General features: G+C 33.7%; 1 protein-coding gene across 1 annotated transcript; it reads right to left on the bottom strand.

The window, feature by feature from the left end:
- Positions 1–3,916: 3,916 nt before the first annotated feature.
- Nurf-38 (Inorganic pyrophosphatase Nurf-38) lies at positions 3,917–17,415 on the bottom strand. The gene is made up of 11 exons (XM_067264588.1): positions 17,208–17,415; positions 10,068–10,183; positions 9,861–9,980; positions 9,707–9,793; positions 9,579–9,642; positions 9,444–9,506; positions 9,339–9,379; positions 8,867–8,953; positions 8,717–8,802; positions 4,178–4,284; positions 3,917–4,098 (listed from the first exon to the last, which is right to left on the bottom strand). Exons 1-11 carry the CDS (start codon positions 17,395–17,397, stop codon positions 4,067–4,069), a joined length of 993 nt encoding a protein of 330 aa, XP_067120689.1. The 5' UTR covers positions 17,398–17,415; the 3' UTR covers positions 3,917–4,066.
- Positions 17,416–19,478: the final 2,063 nt, after the last annotated feature.

The raw sequence follows: 19,478 nt of genomic DNA on the forward strand, positions 1-19,478 counted from the left end.
GCTGTTTTTTCATAATCTGCTTAACTCTCCACTTTGTTTGCTGTGCCACTATGTCAAGGCAATCTTGCTTACACCTTGCCACTTTTGTCTATGCTTTGCTCACCACCTTAGAAGATCTCACTTAGATATTTGTCAATTCCTTTTGGTCTCAAACTTAGCACTTCTGTAGTCAGTCCAGGATCTAACTTATAGTTCTGTCATATAAGAGGGGAAGCTATTACTCATACATGAGTGTCCCTCAGCTTACTGTAGGCCAAATTTTCTGTTTGCCTTTGAGCAGTTACTACACATCATTCTACTTATCATACATTCCTTATAGGAGTGATCAACAGCACAATGGCTACAGGATTAGCCTGCCAACTTGCAGTCCTTCACTGTGTATTCACACTCCTAGAACTTCCAGCTCTGGATGATCAGCTAGATGTTTTCATACCCAATTTCTTATCCATCCCATATGACCTCTCAATGAGCCTTTTGTACAAGGGCTTATCTTGATGACATAATTGAGGTAACCCTTTATCTTTCACAGAAAACTAAGCCATTCAAACTGATGAGCTGAAGCCTATGGGCAATTGACAGATGTCACCGTAGACTACTCCATAAATTTCTTCTGGAGTACTTGGACATTCTGCTTCTTCAAAACCTCTAGCAGGACTATTCTTCCAAATCTAGCAGGTATTTTTAATATCCAACTTCATTTAGTGGGATTCATATGCCTCTTAAGCTGGTTGTTCTCACATACACTTGTACTCAGGAATGGAAAAGGAATGCAACAGAAACATTTTTCAACACAGATAAGATGGTTGCCTGCTTTGATTCCCCAGCTGGCTGCTCAGGTTTTGCTTACAGTTCAAGCATGGGTCACACACCTGGCCATTCCAAACCATTTTATTTCTGCTCATACAGATGGTTCTTGATTGGTCAATGGAAAAATTTGCCACTTTCCTCACACCTAAAGATCCAGTGAAAGCTAAACTTAACCTCTTGTCTAGATACTATGAAAAATATCTTGTCGAAAAAAGTTGAATGGCAGAACCACTAACTCTTCTCCAATGCTCTCAATCTCCTTGCTCAGCATAGAACTTATTATTCAATGAAACTTATGTAGTTTTTTGGAAGTCACACTTAAGAGGTATTCGTACATAAAGGGATATGCATTTTGGACTTTTTTTTGGTCCCTCTTCAGTCTAATTAAGAAGTTCCTATTTAACATCACATTCAGTATAGTATTTTATAACAATTCAACTTCTTTTCATAAATTAATGCTTACAATAGCATTATTTTCGTTTTATTTTTAGATTTATGTTTTCCTCTTTCCATTTACTCTTTTACTTATATTATTAAATGAATAATACAAGTAAAAGAGAGTGGAGTGGAGTGGAATAAGAAAAAAAAAAGGAGCTTTTTATCTGTACTTCAGCAATGTCCTATTACATTTCAACAGCGGGAGGTGTTAGAATACTCTCTGCCTCATCAGCTGTAGTTTTTGCTTGTCCCGAGTCCATACAGGACTTTGCTTCCAATAGTAGAGAGATGGGAGTTTGGTTGCATTTCAGCTACCAAAAACGTTTTCATATAACAACATTTAATCATATAAAAACGTTTGAAAACGTTTTTATATGATTAAAGTTTGCTGGAATTTTTGAAAGAAAGGTGTTGTTTTCTCTTTATTATACCAGTTCCAGTAAGTTCGATTATTTATGTATGTCTGCAAACCGAAAAAGATTGGGAACCTCTGGTCTAAAGGAAGGGCTCTGGGGTCCCCATCTCCCAAGAGCAGCAGCATCTAGTTCTGTTGCCTGGGGTGCTGCTCCTGCCCTTAATCACTGAAGCCATATTTAATTGGTTTCTTAAGGTCAGAGTTTGAGGGAGAATCAATGATTCCTCTGGTCCTTTCCACAACTATTAGACCTTTCTACAATGACTTGGTGTTACTGATGTTTTTCCACTTTATGCAGACTGATGCCTTTTGTGAAATGCATTTTCATCTCCTTTCTTCCATTGACTGACAGATTGCTTCCTTTTACCTCCTGCAATACCTTGGAATTGACACTTTGCAGTTCTAAAAATTCTGAATCACATGATGTCAAATAAAAATGAGGCAGATAGGGGTCATTCCCACTTTCCATAGGGGCCTGGAATTCTTCAAAAAAAAATAATAAAATAAATAGTAAGTATTTAAGAGCCACCTCACATCTGATATGAGCCTTGCAGGACATCTACCATCCAGGGCAACTACTGCTTGGCTTGTAGGGATGTGATCTAAAAAACACACTTTTACCCATTTCCATTTTTCCAGAGAAGATATTGACCATATCCAGCACTTCAGACCTTTAAGCACTCTCTACCTGACACATAAGGATGTTAGCTCATGCATAAGAGGTTTTACTAATGATCAGTTGGTAGATAACAGTTAGCAGGATCCTGTAATCCTCTACAAGCACTATCTTTCTAGTTACTGGCTTCAGTAGGAGTATGATTCCTCATTCTATTGGCTTAGGGAGCTGCAGCGTGCATGCCAGATCAGTACCGGGTATGCAAAGTCCAGACCTCCTAGAAAACTGTTAGACTACTAGATAAAGTTTTATGTAGTTTGCATTATCAAGGACTTGAACACTAATACCTACTGCATTTGTTCCGAATGGAAGTTTGTCATCCCACACTGAGAAAAAACACAAAAGTTTGAGAAATTTGTTCAGTTCTGGAGGGTAAGGTTGTTCTTATACCAGCATTGAGCTTGAATCCAGTGTCCTGGCATCTTTTGATGCAGACATGCAAAGGGACAGCACCTGTGAATACAGAAAGCAGGGAAACTTGGACTGAACTGTTGCAGCAGCAGGACTACCATGTTTTAGCAGTGCCTGTCAAGTCAGACCTTATGAGAGAGACTTAAATGCTTTTAATTATTACTGGCAGGGTGACTGGCTTATGTTAGACAAGACCAAACTACTACTCATTCACTTATTCTGTCAGGTGTGGCTTACTTAGAAAAACTGTTCATAGCCTTATACCTGGAGTATCCACAAAGCCTCCCAGTGCCAACACCCATTGAAAGCCGAGCTCTGGGAAACTAAGTGGAAAATTGTTCCTTATTTGGGTGTTAGATACACAAACCACAACATCAACTCATTGGTTTTCTTTGTGTGCAAACCTGGGACAAACTAAGAGCACTTGGTAGTTTTATCCACTTGGCCCCTCGGTACTTGGGTTAATGTTTAATCCTAGTCCCAGCATAGCGATTATAGTTTGCTTACATATTAATCATTAGATTCCCAATTGGATTGCAGAAATTAGAGTCTACTAAACTTAAATACTGAAATGAATATTGAAATCGAAAGTTGTCATATACTCACAATAACAATTATGATTATATAATTTATGTATAGTACTTCACTTGCAAGGCACTTGCCATACTATAACGACAAATCATACATTCCAAAACAGAAAGCAGTAATGAAAGCTTAGGAATAAAAAGTTCCTAAGCTTTCATTACTGCTTTCATTCCTAAGCTTTCATTTTGTGATCTGATGCTTTCTGAGGCATAAAAATGTAAAATTGGCCCAAAACTGTATTTACCTTCAAGGTAAGTGAATTCAAACATTCATAATGCATTCACTCAGTGTGATTCACCAGAACTTTAATAATTTATATCATATTGCCCATAGAAAAGTTCCATTGTTATTAAACCAATAAACCAGAAAAACAACAACTCACTTTGGAAAGTGAACATTTTCATACATTTTTAAAAGGACAACTTCAAGCTGTCCTTTTAAAAATGGACAAAAATATTCACTTTCCAAAGTGAGTTGTTCTTTTGTCTATTTATTGGTTTAATGACAGTGGATTTCTTATTATTATAAAAGAATATATAAAAGAATTTTATCTAATTAATATTTTGTGATATCAAAAATAAATCTTTCAAGTCAAAACAAGTGCTTAATTTATTAGACTTGTGACACTGATTACACAAACATCACAGATGTCTTCCAGTGAAATTTATGTCATTAATTTAGATTTATAATGGTTCACACCCAACGTGGAACTTGCTACTTGATTGTTTTCCAAATTATGTTAACTGAACATAGTGCCACTTATCCACTGTCAATAGAAAAAGAGAAACAGTTAACAATTGGAATATTTTTCTGATTAAATATTTTATATTTATTGCTACATGTACCAATTGGATCGATGCTTTCTGCTTCTCCCTTTGGTGGGTTTTTCTCCACTATTTCTATAGCTTCTGTTGCAGTTATTTTGAAAGGGCTGTCGACCACTACTGTAGAGCTGTAACAAAATTGTATAAATTATATTTGAAACTGAGGAAAAAAAATTTGATTCAAACCAGTTATAAACTATGAAATTTTTGGAAGAGCTAGTATTACTGAAAACAGGCACAAAAATTCACTTGTGCTAATAAAAGGGTTAAATCTGTTCCAAAATTCATTCAATATCTACTAGAATGAATGTCAACTGCAAAGCATTAAGTCTTAATAGATACTATAGTTGGAATCTAAACATCTAAAATTATTTATTCATTTTAATAGTAAAACAGATGTTTTGAAGATGTGACCAAAAATATGCTTGTGATTTATACAGTTTGCAGGTTCAAAGCATATTCTGAAAGTTAACTTTTTCCAACTAAACACAATACAGATCCTAAAGGTCTTTAACTAAATATGTATTCACACACTGTAAGGAGTCAATTCCAACCAGTTTTATTCTGCTTGGGCAATTTGACTGTATTGTCAACCTGGAAATGACATCTCATGGAGATTTCTGAAGGGAAGTTAAAAGAATGGGTAGTTTCATAATTCAATCTGTATAGAATCGGGTGGGTTTGTGATTGAAGAAATTATCAATGGGATTTTTGATACTTTATAAAGATTGAAATTCTGTACCATTTAAATTATTCTGCAACGAACAAAAAGATGATAGTCTGAGGGAGCAACATCTGGAGAATATGCAGGGTTACTCGGGTTACTCAAAACATTCCAGTTAAAAGTCTAGAAGTTTTTGGCACACATTCAATGATATATGCAGCCTTGCTTTATTGTGTTGGAATAACACTCCCCATCGAGATGCAAGTTCCGGATTTTTTTTGATACACTATAGTCTTCAGTTTATCCAGCTGGAGACAATATTTATTGGAATTAATTGTTTGGTTGTTGGGTTAAAGCTTGTAATAAAGAACCCATCTCCAATCCCACCAAACTAAAATCATTTACTTTTCTGGGATATAAACCAGCCTTAGGTTGCAGCACTAGCAGATCACCCAGCTTACTTCAAGATCTCATGTTCAATATTGTTGTAAACAATCCATTTTTCATTGCCTGTTATTAATCACTTTGAAAATGGATCATCATCATTGTGTTTTAAAAGTGAATCACAAACAGAAACATGCTCAATAAGGTTTCATTCACTTAATTTATGGGGAACCCAAACATCATAACAGGAAGTGTATCCAAAGCTAGCCAAATGTCTGACAACAGATATTTGAGATATTTTTAAGGTCTTGGCTATCTCTTTTGTTGTTCTAAGCCAATCACTTTGGATTAAAATCACTATGGACTCTCATCATCTATGTTGGAGGACCATCCTGACAGGTGCATCTTCAAGAGAAAAATCTTCCGTCCTTAACTTTGCAAACCATTTCCAGCATGTTTGATCAGTAACTGCATCCTCTCCATACACAGCTTCTTTTGAGTTTTAGGCTAATTTTTCCCTTTTCGAGAATAATAGAGCATGAGATGTCGAAAATGCACCTTATCTTCCATTTTAATTATTTTTTTCTTAAAAAATAACTGTAACTAGACTTATGTATTAAATATGCAAATATTCGTAATTCTCACCTAAACAAGTTAAAACTCAATAAGCATGACAGAGGCAACACAAATGAACGATTATGTAAATGAACTTAACTATCTTAAACAATAGGGTTGAATGTAAAGTTCCCCAAGTGTCAAGAAGGTTTTTGTATATACTTTGTTTTTGATTAGATAAAGTATCCTTTTATATTTGAATTTTTTTCTAATTTATTTCATATTGTACATAGTCAGTCAGTCTCTACTCATTAGGCCTCCTTTTCAAAGTGATTCAAGTTTCCACTCATTGCAACCCATTTTCTGGAGGGGGCTCAGTTAACATGAGTCATCCTGGACAAGTTGAGACAGGTTTGCCAACCAAGGCAGACCCAAAAGAAAGGTACTGACCCAGCTCCAGATTGGACAGCTAACAAATCTCAAAATTGGATATAAGGCAACTTGACCATTCAAAATGGGAGAAAAAGCAAGGCTTAAGACTATGATTTTGGTAGCAATCGAGAAGTATTGCTGTATATACCGTAAATAGTTGTAAAATAAATGGTTTCTTTCTGAAGGACCACAAATCCAGAATTTGGACGGCAGTCGGAAATTTACGAAACTAATATATACAATATTTTCCTTTTTATGTACAAAAGCCCAAAATAATTATTTTGGGCTTTTTATACTTAAAAAGGTTAGTTCATAATTTTTTTTTGTTTGTTTAAAAGTCAAGGCTTGGAACCAACAACCCTCATTTTTGATTTATGTAGTGCATGCAATGGTGTAGCTAGGGTGGGGCAAGTAGGGCACATGTCCCTGGGTGCCTTTCAAAGGGGGGGTGCAAAATCGTCAATTATTAAATTTAAAAATCAAAATAAATCAATTCATATCAAACAATCTTGTTCGCGAATGAGCGAGAGGGAATGAGTGGTGCGCGCAGACGGTGCACTTGCTCGTTCAAATTCGACATTTCTCGTGCAGTTGTTTATTTTGTTTACATGTGATTTGTGATTTTGATTTAAATACTCCCAAGCGAGCGAGCGTTATTGAAACTACTTGATTTGTTATCTAATTGTCAGTGTCAGGATAGAATTGTCCGGACATACTGTACGATTCCCATCTTTTCTTGTTTCTTTTTATTTTATTTCAAATTAGTTGACGCTGCAGAAGTCGGATGGAAAACAACCAATAGTTTTGAATCCATGATCGCTGATTGGCCGTGGATCATTGGATCATAGCTGGACCCATAACAGAGCTAGATAGCACCGATTGGTTAATCAAACTTAACTTCAATCTGTATTTGGCGAGAAAAGGTGATTGGCCAAACAGACTGTTTTATTTAGTGTATCTGTTTTTTATATTAACCTTTAACCCGTGAGGTGGGGTCACTGTGACCCCAGTAAAACTTTGACTGGCTTTTACTAGTCTGTCAGCCAGTGTTAGTGGTGGAGACTCATAGTACCTTCAAGTTAGTTGACCCTGAACCGTTGGAACATAAGTTTGTTTCACTGTCAGTCCATACTTTTTTACACAAGCTTAAAGTTTTTGCTTTGAGGTCAACCTGACCCCCCTCATGGGTTATGTAAAAATTTTCTTCAATGTAATTGTAATGTTAAAAAAAAATGTGGCAGAAAAACATTTTTTCTTCTTTTATAACTTATTAGTAATGTTAAGTTCCCAAATATATAGGAATGGCGGCAATACAGGGTGTAGATGTATATTTAATTAAGCGCCAAACTTTTTGAAGTGTTATTAGTACTCTAAAAGTTTAAAGATTTTTTAAAATTATAATTGATTATTAAAAATTCTATTTTATATTTCTGATGTGTTAAATAAAGTGTAAAAAGTATTTCATGATTATATTTTTCCATATCTTCCTTTTCTGAATTACACAAATTGTAACAAAAGTTCCGGGGGTCAGAGTGACCCCACCTCAGGGGTTAGGTATTTTTTTTTCACCTCACGGGTTAAGGGTTAAGATAATTTACAAAGGGTCGCAACTTTGATGTGTGCTCTAGGCACCATTTTTGATTGCTATGCCCCTGAGTGCATGTTAGATAATTTCCAGGCTTCCAAAAAGTTAGTGAAGTCAAAATGGTGTAACATCTATCTCAAGACCAAAACAGTACCAGGACACATTGTCAAGCTGTCAACTCATACCAGGTTTGTTGAGTATGACAACAAAGGCAACACTCAACAGTTGATGGGCTTAAAATCAGTATTATACTTGTGACTCAAACCTTACTTTTCATCTCAATTTATTACATTAAAAACACTGCTGTGAATATTTAAAATACTGACTATTCTTTGTGCCCATTATGGATGAACCAGATAATAAGAGTGGTCAAATGGTACAGTAGGGGCCAAATCAGGTAAAAGTTTTGAAGAATCCAATCTAAGAGCACTGAATTCTAGATTAGTAACCTGATTCCTTTCTAGGTTTGCCAGTCGCCTTGAGGTGTCCGATACCTTTACCAGAAACTATCATAATCTAGTCCTTGCTGGTGTATATCAACTTATCAAGAGGAAAAGGAAAATGCAAATTGTTTTGAAATGATAAACTGTCAGCAGTGGATTCAAAAAAACTATTGGCCAAATCAACCTGATCTAAACTCTAATTTTGAACATTGGTAAATGAAAACTTAGTACCAATCACCATTTGATAATTGAATAGTATTCATATTATGGGGGAGAATCTGTCAAATTTTAAAATAAATTGAAGATAAAGATGTCTAGATGTCTCAATGAAACGCTGCACCAACCAAGCATATTTCCTAAGTAAGCTAACTTTCCATTTCCAAGACTATTTTCCTGTTTCTCGAGTAATAAACAAAATTAATATAGTTCAGTTACTGTTAAATATGTAATAGTTTTTGAAATTTTGAAAAGACTACAGATATAACTTAAAATCTTACCAAACTAAATCGTTTGGCTCTGAGGCATTGCCAATAAGGTTGGTCCACTGCTTATGGGTTTCTTCAATGACATTTTCAGCAAATTTCTATTAATTTAAGATTTTGTTACATCCATCTGATGAGTGACAAAGATAAGAAATGTTCACTCACTCTATTTCTAGCTTCTCCATTGAAGGCAAACTGGTTAGGTGGATTTCCACCAGGCATCTTGTAGATACGAAACCATTCATATGTAGCCTGTATAATATATCATTTTAGATTAATTGGTTTTTTTAGAATGATTTAAAGATCCAAATGATTGCCGTAATTAAATCGTGCTATTATTAATAATTAAATCTGGGAGCAAAGAATTGCTCGGAGGTCCGGGTGGCATAACTGACAACATACTGCCCAGTAAGCAGAGGTTACAGGTTCAAATTCTACTCTAAATTATTTAATAAATTATTATTATAATTATTAATTTAGATAAGAGATGGTACCTAATGTCTACCTCTAGTACCAAATTATTTAATTTCTAATTATTAAGGCCCGATTAATTACAGCAATCATTTGGTTTAGTATCAATGCATCCGGCTTCGGAATGTTTGTTATATATGTATATAATTTTTTAAAAAATGATTACCTTTAGAAGACCAGGCATATGCTTTTCCACATCTTCAATGTCTGAAACAGAACTTGAATCACTAACCTTGATATTGCACATGTAAACAATTGAATATTTACTTACCATTTAATTTATCTGCCAATGGATCTTGAATACTGATAGCAACTACTTTCCAATCCGTCTCACCTGTTCAATAATTTAAAATATTAAGTTTCACTACAGTAGAATTAAACTTAAACATGATTTGTGTATGCATACCTTCATCAATCAGTGCCATAACACCTAACACCTTCACTTGTAGAACTTCTCCTCTTTTAGCCACCTAAGATACAAAAAACAGATCAGTTATTACTTCAAAAAACCATCTGCACAACACATTCACTTACCCGATGTCCAATCTCGATGACATCAATAGGATCGTTATCTCCCTTGCAACCCGTGGCCTCGTCCAAGTTATGAGGACATTCCCAAGTCTGAGAAAACAGAACAGATTAAAATTGAGTAAGTGTGATTATATTGTTTTAAGTAAAATAAAGATACCTGTGGAATGGCTCCATAATTCCAAATGTAGCCATGATGGGGGAAACAGTTGTGTACGAATCTCACCATTCCTTTCTTGACATCTTGTTTTATAGGATTTAAAGGTTCTTTAGTGGCTATCTGTTTCGGAAGCGTGCGGAATATTTATCATAGTATTTAGTTTTAATAACTTTGTGCCAGAGTAAACTAAGGAAAATTAAATCTTACTTCCATCTTTGCATTGGTCCATCTCGGTATTTCAACAATCATGTTGAAAATTCTATTCTCCTTATCGGCAAACATGGGTATATCGTGGAAGGGAGATACCGGTCCATTCGAATCATCTAAAACAAAACAGAATTGGATAGAGTTTGCTTCTTCAATACACTATGCTCTCAAATTACACACATTAATTCAGTTTGCAAAATTTATTCTGTAATAATTATTAGTGATGGAACAATATCAAACTTTCACCTGATTCGGATTCTTTTGGATACTTTCTAAAGTTTATTTTAGTTTAGAAAAATTAACAATTTACATTACGTACATGGTACATTCACTAATTAATAAACAAGCTTAAGAATGGAAAACGATTGAGAAATCCAGAATCAATTTTACAAATGTTAGAGAATTTTCGGGTTTCTTTCGAATGTGGATATGTTTTTATTGTGTAGTACAAAATAAATTTGTAATCTTATTTGAGATAAAGTTAATATTGCAGCACTAGCTCCCAAAAACTTACAGCTAATTCCCTTTTACTCAAAAAGAAAGAAAGAAAAAAAAAAAACCTCTCATTGTGTCGCCATATTTGGAAATTGCTTGATTGACAGGGAGGAGTGGGAAGCAAATGAGAAAATGCACTTCTTTTTTTATGCTTCTCGCAATCGACATGCCTCGTAAATGCTTTAATTCCATTGTAATTAACACAGAATGGGGTATTTTTACTTAGAATTGCACGAATCCCATTTGAAAATTTAAAGTATTACAGCATCATCTGTGAATAGAGTTTTCTCACGATGCATTTTATGTTATAATTAAGCATGTAACGGGATTGGATGCTCAAATGCAATTTAATGTTATAAAACAAACATCGAAGTTCTCGTTTTTTTTAGTTAAACGTGAATTATTTTTTAATGTAGGACCCCAAATTCCTCAGGCCATGGGCAATTGCTCCTTTTGCCCTCCTTATAGAGCTAGTGGAACTGCGTTGAGCGCCACCTGTACGCAGGCAAAGGAAACTTTTTCGGGAAAACACAAGCGTCTTTGGGTTAGATACGTACTGAGACGCGGTGCTTGTTTTCTGCCTGTGATAATGAAAAACAGCTTTCTGCCAACAAAACTTCAAAAAATAACTGTTGTGTGGTCGGTTGTAGTGTTACCTATATTACTGAGCCGCCAAGTACAAAGTTTTATTCGTTCCCGCATGAATAATAGGCCTACCCTGGGACGAAAGAGAAATGGCTGACTGCAATTTAATTCCTGAGGTTAATTACATAATGATGTGTTGCATTCTAACCAATCTCCAATTTCCTGTTAACCTTAGTTGGCTCTATTTTAAATTTAGTTCTCTAATGTAAAGTTAAGTAATTTTCTTTTTTTATGTTATTTTGTTAATCTGACAGATATTAATTGGCATATGATGTGATATTTGAATTTTCGAGATCTGTGGAAAAAAGCAGTAAGAAGCAAAATTAGTCTTTTGAGGAAATGAGGATAAAAATTTCCCTATTAATACAATACTATTAACTATTGCTATGGTCCTTATTGAAGTTCCTTTATATATATGGTTAGTTACAAATTTCATTATTTACCATAAAATAGATATATAGTTTACTTCTTCCACACCACCCTTTAAATTGTACAAAATTAAGAGTATAATAAATATAAGAATATTAATACTGCTCAGTCCCTATGATCTACAGTCACTTCTCGAGTTACGACCATTCTCACTTATGACGAAAAATGTCATTAAAAAATTTTAAAAATGTATCAATTTTTTATAGGTTTCGTGGAATATATATATCTTGCACGCTTTTGGCGATTGATTGCGTCATCTTTAGTTTTGTTGTGTAGTTAGTTATCCTTCGCGTGTGCTTGTGTAAGATGGCTAACTGTTTTGTTGAAGTACAGTCACTTCTTGACTTACGACCATTTCGACTTACGTCCGAATTTGCGGAACCGAACCCCGTCGTAAGTCGAGAAGTAACTGTATTGACTAATGCAAGCATTACTTTGACCTTAAACTGCAGAATGTATTTTTGTATTATATATTATTAAATATATACTTATAAATAATATATAAATTTAGAATTTATCAAATTTTATTTATTAAAATATAAATAGTTTTACATGTAACATATAAAATTCATACAGGATAAATTCATATGTTGCAAGAATGCTATTATTCTTCAACAACAATCAAATGAACAAAATGATGAAACGAAAGTAATGAACACGAAGTACTGAACTTTAAAATTATCACATTGAAAAATCACTGGTAAGATCGTCATCATCAGAATCTTCCTCACTAGAATGTTTTTGTATGGTTGAAGCAGATGATGGTTTCCAAGTGTAACATTTTATCATTGTTGCTTTTAAGAACTCGATTTTGTAGTTTAATTTTTAGTAAATTTAATTGCAAAAAAATACGTTCAACTGCTGCACTTGAATGAGGAAGCAATAAAAACATCTATTTACTGCCAAAGTGAAGTAGAAAAATATAGAAATATAGAATTAAAATGAATGTTTTGAAAGGTACTAAATTGAAAGGAAAGATATTAGGATTTCATAAATAGTACTAGGAAAATGGTGTTGGGTATCTTGGTACTGGAACAAGTAAAAAGATATTAGATTAGTACAAAAGTACTAGGTGAAACAACATTGGTGCTGCCTTTGTAGCCCCGATTCTGTTACCCGGCGTCGCCGCTACAGGCGCCTCAATCTAGTTTCGCCGTTCCTTCCACTAGCTCTATATTCTACCAACTGCCCTATTGCGGGAGAAGTTTTGGAAGAAAAATGAGCACAGGCAGAAACAGTTTAATCTTGAAATAAAATTTTATAATAAATTTATAATTTAACGCGAAAATAATCGCTGAAGGACGTCACGTACGAGCGATCGATCGATCGATCAACTATCGACACGCACCATCCAAAAGTAGCAAAACATACAATAAATGACTTTCTATCGTGAGAAACGCGTTCATAAAATTATAAAATAGTTTCCAGGAAACTAAGTTAAAGAAAAAAATGAGGAAAGAAGATAACTTCCGACAACTTTTTCAATTTTGAAAGCGAAATCGATATCGATTCTGAGCTAAAATCGTCGTTAAAATAACAGAAAAATGTTAATTTATGAAATTAAGTGTGTTTAAAGTGATTATATGGCATTTATTACACCGAAAATTTGGAATTTTATCGATGGAAATAATACAGTAATGGCGAAATTAATTTCGATGCGGTTGACGTAGTACTTAGCTTACACTACACGCTATCGCTTTCCAAAAAATAGATCGCGATCCACGACGACGACGCGTGGTGTCGCAAGTTTGCGATACGCTAGAGAGAAAAATGGTTAAAAACTGTTTAGTCCGTATTTCTGTCGTAGAGCAAGTTTTTATGTAACACGTAACGCCGGTAATTCTTGACTCGGATTAAACCCAAACTGAAAAACTGCTGAATTTCCGATTATATTTACATTACCACTATTCATAAAAACAAAATATGACGTTAATCTTATTACCCCCACTTTTTGGGAGTGATAAGTTTAACTCGTTTATCCCCAAATGCCATAGTTCAAAACGGTCGTTAATTTAGACAGTTTCATAAAAATTAATATTTTTGCTTAAAATACTTAAATAAATGTAAAAAGATTCTTAAAAATTTTGTAAGAGGCTATAGCACTTATATTGTATAATATGTAATGCTGATGGGGTTAACGAAAATTTTTTCTTAAAGGGGGAGGCGATACATGAAAAAAGTACTGAGAGGGAAGCCTGTTGTACTTAAAATGTTAAGGAATCAATATACAAATTCATGCCACTTTATGTAAAAGATATTAAAATCTTTTCACAAATATATCTAGGACTCTAAGTTTCTATCTTCTGATACCATTTAATAGTTATTTTTCCATATTCGTCCACCTTCTCTTTCAAAACCAGAGATCCTCAAATGCAGCCACCAAGAAAATTTTGCACATCCATCACTAATTCTGAATAATTTTTCAATTGTTTCTTTTTGTTTGCTAAGTATCATCAAAGTATCTACCATTTTAGATGATTTCAATTTAAGTTTTCTTGGATAATAAAATCCCGAATATGCGAGACAGTGCGAAGGACGCTGAAATTTGCAATCCTTTTCCGTTACCGCATATTTCGCTACAGAAAATATCCAACCGTAACACGTGGTTTGGTGCTATAATCATAATTCGGAGGAAATTTGCTATCGTTGCAAGGAGAAAGAACTGTCGTATTTATCTCTAAAGCCATCAGCAGAAGACCGTTGTTCTAACAGGCGAGCGACGTCCTATACTTTTCAATTTTATAAAAATCCAAAGATTAAATATGAAATGAAAGTGAATAGACCAAACTTTTTAGATACAATTTACAATTTGTAATGCATTTTAAATTGTTATTTTGATACAGAGTAAATACAGTTTTACATATTTTATTTTACAGAAGCAAAATAAAGTTTAAAAACATACCCAAAAATTTTCTTATCTAAAGTCAAAATCTATTAAAAGTGTTATTCAGTGTAAAATGTTTTTGACTTCTTGTTGCTCCAAGCCTTTAAATTGGTGGTTGCAAGCTATGTGGATGGCATTTTCTAACGGTTTAAGCCTTTAAACCGTTGGAAAATTATTATAATTGAAATATGTTCCACAAAAAAAAAATTAATTCTCTTATTATAAGTCGCAGTAAGTAGTGAGAAATAAAAATAATGTTAGGTACAGTACAAATTTATATTTTTATTGTACCTAAATAAAAAATTACTTTTCAATTTCTAACTATTGCATCATCTTTGTAGAATACAAGGAAATACATGTAGTCAATAAATTAATCATAGTTTCCTTTAATTTTTTATTTTGGATATAATAACAAAGCTTAATTAATGCACAGTGATGAATTAATTAATCTGAATAACCAGGACAGTTAGGATCATCTATTTTAACAACAAATTCAGAATAGTATCACAAATACGATCAAAATATCTAAAACTTATAAAAAATTTTCTTAATACACACACTTATAAGATATAGAATGTCTAGATAATTGCCACAATATTCCAATACACTTAAACTGTGGTTTCAATAGAGTCAATCAGTACAGCAAAGGAGAAATAATTTCTTGATTCATATTCATAATAATTATGGGGAACTGGATCAGACTTTAAGTTAAATTCTCAGTTGTTAAACCATTAGATCCAAAATTGTGTGAATCCAAAATTTACACTTAGCAGCATTGATGGAGTGGTTTCAAAGATGCCAGGTATTTCTCTCAAATGTGCAAGAAATTTGAGCAACAAGGTCCTCAACACAGTCAACTGGATTCTCATAAATGAGGACCTTCAGATGTCCTCATAAGAAGTTTGATGCAATTTTGAGCAATTGTAAACATTGCTGTAAAGACACACTTGTTAATAATGCAAACAATTTATGTTTCCTTTCATATTAGTACTTGTGTTTGTGCCTCAGCATGTCATTTGGCCCCCTTCTTTCCTACACAATGTTTTTTGTTGTGCACTCTACCACTCCTTAAAGTTTCTTCCATGAGTTCTGAATCATCCTGTATATTCATCAAATTTACTCTTAATGAATTTCCTAAACTTTTTAAATTAATAATATGCTGATAAAAAAAATCAAATTGTTGAGTTCCTATGAGTATGCTCTATAGCAGGGGTGGCCAACTTTTGTGCACATAAGATCTACTTTTTATCGTAAAAATGTGTCGCGATCAACTTGTTGTCATAGGCATAGTCTAAGTGGGGAGGGGGAAGTGTGAAATACATACTATGTTTATACACTGTTTCAGTACGAAGTGCACTCATTGCTTATGAGTCGAGTCATAACTGCATGCATACAGTTGCGTTCGGTTACAAATATAATACATTAAGTCAAGACATCGCTAGCGATCGACCAAAATTGACTTGGCGATCGACCAGTCGATCGCGATTGACTTGTTGGCCACCCCTGCTCTATAGCTATGTTAAGATCCCAAATGTATCATTTGAAGCTTGAATTGAGCCCAAACTTTTCTTTCAAATTAATAACACTGAATAATCCAGCTGTTTTAAAATTTACAAATGACAACTGATATTGCTGTATGTTATATTTGGATCCCTCAGCATTTCACAATTCACAATGTTCTCCTCCCTGTTGCATTTTATAATTCTTCACATAATCAGTTGATATAAGTTTTTAAAATTAATTTGCACTGTCAGTAAAAAAGTAAATTTCTGTAATAATTGTATGAATATTAAACAAAATAAAAAAAATACACAAAGTGATTACAGTTAAGATCTGATTCTGAGTGATTTCACAATACCTCTTACAATACAATAGAATAATAAATCTTACATGTAACAAGATTTAATTATTAAGTCTAAAATTGCAAAATCTATAAAAAATAAAATTCGTTCATTTGATACAGTTGTGAGTTTAATTAACTTTGACTTTAGGTATAACAACAACAAAAAAAATGAACAGCCCTGATTTTTCCCGATTTTTTGAGAATTTTTGGCAAATTCCGCCTTTCTATGACTTTTTTCAAACACTAATGAAAATCCCCGACTTTCCAGGTGGGTAGGAACCCTGCTTTTTGCTTGGAGAAAAATATTGAACATTTTCTATAATCACTATTAATTATTATTAAATAATCATCATTAGTTTTCATTGATAAAATATCAAAATTTAGTTCACTGATGAAAGCATTTAATAGGAATAGGAAGAGGACCTACTTAAAACAGACTTTTACCTGAAACTGGTTCTTTCCTACAAGGTTAACAAGATTATTTCCTTCATAGTCACTGAATTTTAAAATATTTAACTATTTAGCAAGTTTAATCAATATACTGTTAATTAATTTTAATTGCAATATTCTTTAGAAAATTATAAGGTAATTGTATAAAATTGTGCATTCAAAATACAAGTAAATATGTATCAACAAATAACACACCTATGTAATTAGATTTCACTTATCTTGTATTCTTATACAAAGTAAGTGATAATTTTAATCTTTAGGCATATTTTAAGGATTGTTTGGTAAAATTCTAGATACCAGTAATCAGGAGGACCCTCAAGTCACTGCAATCTAGAATATTATAGATTTTTAATGAATAAGAACTCTAATTTAGTAAGGTAAGTATAAAACTTACAGAAATATACTCTGTAATCTGTACTGTAAGGTTTGCCTCTTTCGACCGTGTGATACTCCATCTTAGAAAAGCTCAATTTCCTCGTATGTTTCACGTAATTTGAATCGATAACAGAAAAAATAACAGCTGCCGGTGGCAAAAGAAAGCGACCGCGAATCACCTGCACCACGTGTCTACCTAAGGAGAACATATAGGTCGGAAGTGACGTCCTAAACGACGCTTGGTGAGAAAATAGGAAAAACGGAAATACAAAAATTTGTCGTTTCTTTTAATTATCATTTTGCAATTTTAGTAGTTTTTAAATAAACATTATTATTATTATTATTATTATTATTATTAATTAATGAAAATAAATCTATCGAACTTTATAAGTAATTGTAAAGAGAGGTTTCATGTCGACATCACGAGTGACGTCATGAGCATGCGCAATTGTCCAGCGCCATCTTTGTGACTTTTTGTGACTTGTTTACGTTTTGTGTGTGTTCACGTGCGCTTTAACTGGAGTTTTTGTGTTGTTTTTTTCATCGCGAATATCACTATGGTGATTTGTTGTGTAATTGGGTGTAATGCTAGTTCACTCAAAAACAAAGGAACATCATTTTTTAAAATTCCCGGCATTATTTATCATCAAGAATCCCAAACTGAGGAGCTTTCACGACGAAGGCAAACTGCATGGCTGTCGAGAATTAACCGGAAAAATTTCGATACGAATAAAGTGAATATCAATACAAGAGTTTGTCAGAAACATTACATTTCAATATTTACATTAATAACACCAACTTGTAAGTTATATTTTAAAACCTAAAAGAGTTTACTGATTTGCTTATTAATCTAGTTAGGTATAGTGCATTTATAAATGAACAACTAATGTAATTTCAGTGTTTAGCTAGAGCAAACTTATAAACATTACACGTTAAAACTAAAAGCAAGTAGGCTTATTATATGCTAATTTCAACTAGAAAATAAAGATACTGAACAATTTGAATTAAAAAAGTTGCCACAGCTGTTTTTAATTAGACTTTTTTACTTTCAGACAAAAATCCTTAGTTAAGAAATACATAAAAACACGAATTTAAACAAACAAAATAAACATATCTTTCCAAGCAACATTACTTCGCTGTTTATTCATTACTTTTACTTTTATATCAGGAGAAACCCAGCCACTTGTTAAAAGTTATGGGCAGTGGTGATATTCAGCGGGTTCGCACAGGTTCGGCCGAACCCGTTGTTAAAATTTTCAGTTTTCCGAACCTTGTTAAACACACGGAACATTTCTCAGTGGTTTGGTTTTGTTTTTTTTTTAAATATATTAAAATATACGTATTATACTCTGTAATACTACTAAACTAGGGCCTTATACCCCGTTCACACCGAGCATTTCAATCTAGATTGTGAGCAAGGTCGAGGACTATGTCTTGGTGCGATCTCTCTCGACTGTTTCAATCTCGACAGAAACGAGGTTTAATCGCGATCGATTCAAGAGAGTTCTTGAAACTAGATCCAGTCATAAGAGAGATCCCACAATCTCACGCGCGCAAATAATACAAGATGGCTGTGTAACACGTGTCGGGCTATGGACAGCGAAATAAAAAAGATATTGTATTTCGAGAGACGATGACATTTGTCTATTAGCAGCGGGGTCCATTCGGGGTGAAAAATTTCTTTGCCTAAAAAAGAAAGGTCGACAGCACTAATATACTATTGTTACCTGGTCTTCGCCCAGTGCCCCTTACGTTCCAAATAAGCCACTGATTATTAGATATATCGCAAGAAAAGTATTGTATTTATTTCTAGCCAAAACTTCCATTTCGTTTGTCGGTGATTGTCAGGGAAAAATTTTCTGCTAGCGAACCCTTTGTTAACTATTTCGAATATCACCACTGGTTATGGGCCTCTAAAGATTTATAAGCTTTCATTTGTAACAGGGTGTAAAAATTTGTTGTCAAAACCAAATAGTTTATAATGTCACAAAATTCTACTTTCGGCCACAACTCTTGATCTACGACGAAGTCCGATAAACTGGCTTCATGTGGATCGCCTTGACATATCGAAATTTTCTCTTCGTACAGAGCTGCATCTCGTCCTGTTAGACTGCTAGCATAGCTTGCAAGAAAAGAATCTTTTTTTAACTTAATTTATGATAATAGAACTGCAGTATTTTTGTACGTTTAAATTTAAAAAAAGACGTCGAACAACAGACCACGTGCAAGCTAAGCGAGCGAAAACTACCACAAAAATGGCGAATGGGCGGAGCAAACGTGTGTATCTCAC

The sequence above is a fragment of the Centruroides vittatus genome, unplaced genomic scaffold (assembly GCF_030686945.1).
Source record: "Centruroides vittatus isolate TY-2023 unplaced genomic scaffold, ASM3068694v2 contig_19, whole genome shotgun sequence".
Classification (NCBI taxonomy): Eukaryota; Metazoa; Arthropoda; class Arachnida; order Scorpiones; family Buthidae; genus Centruroides; species Centruroides vittatus.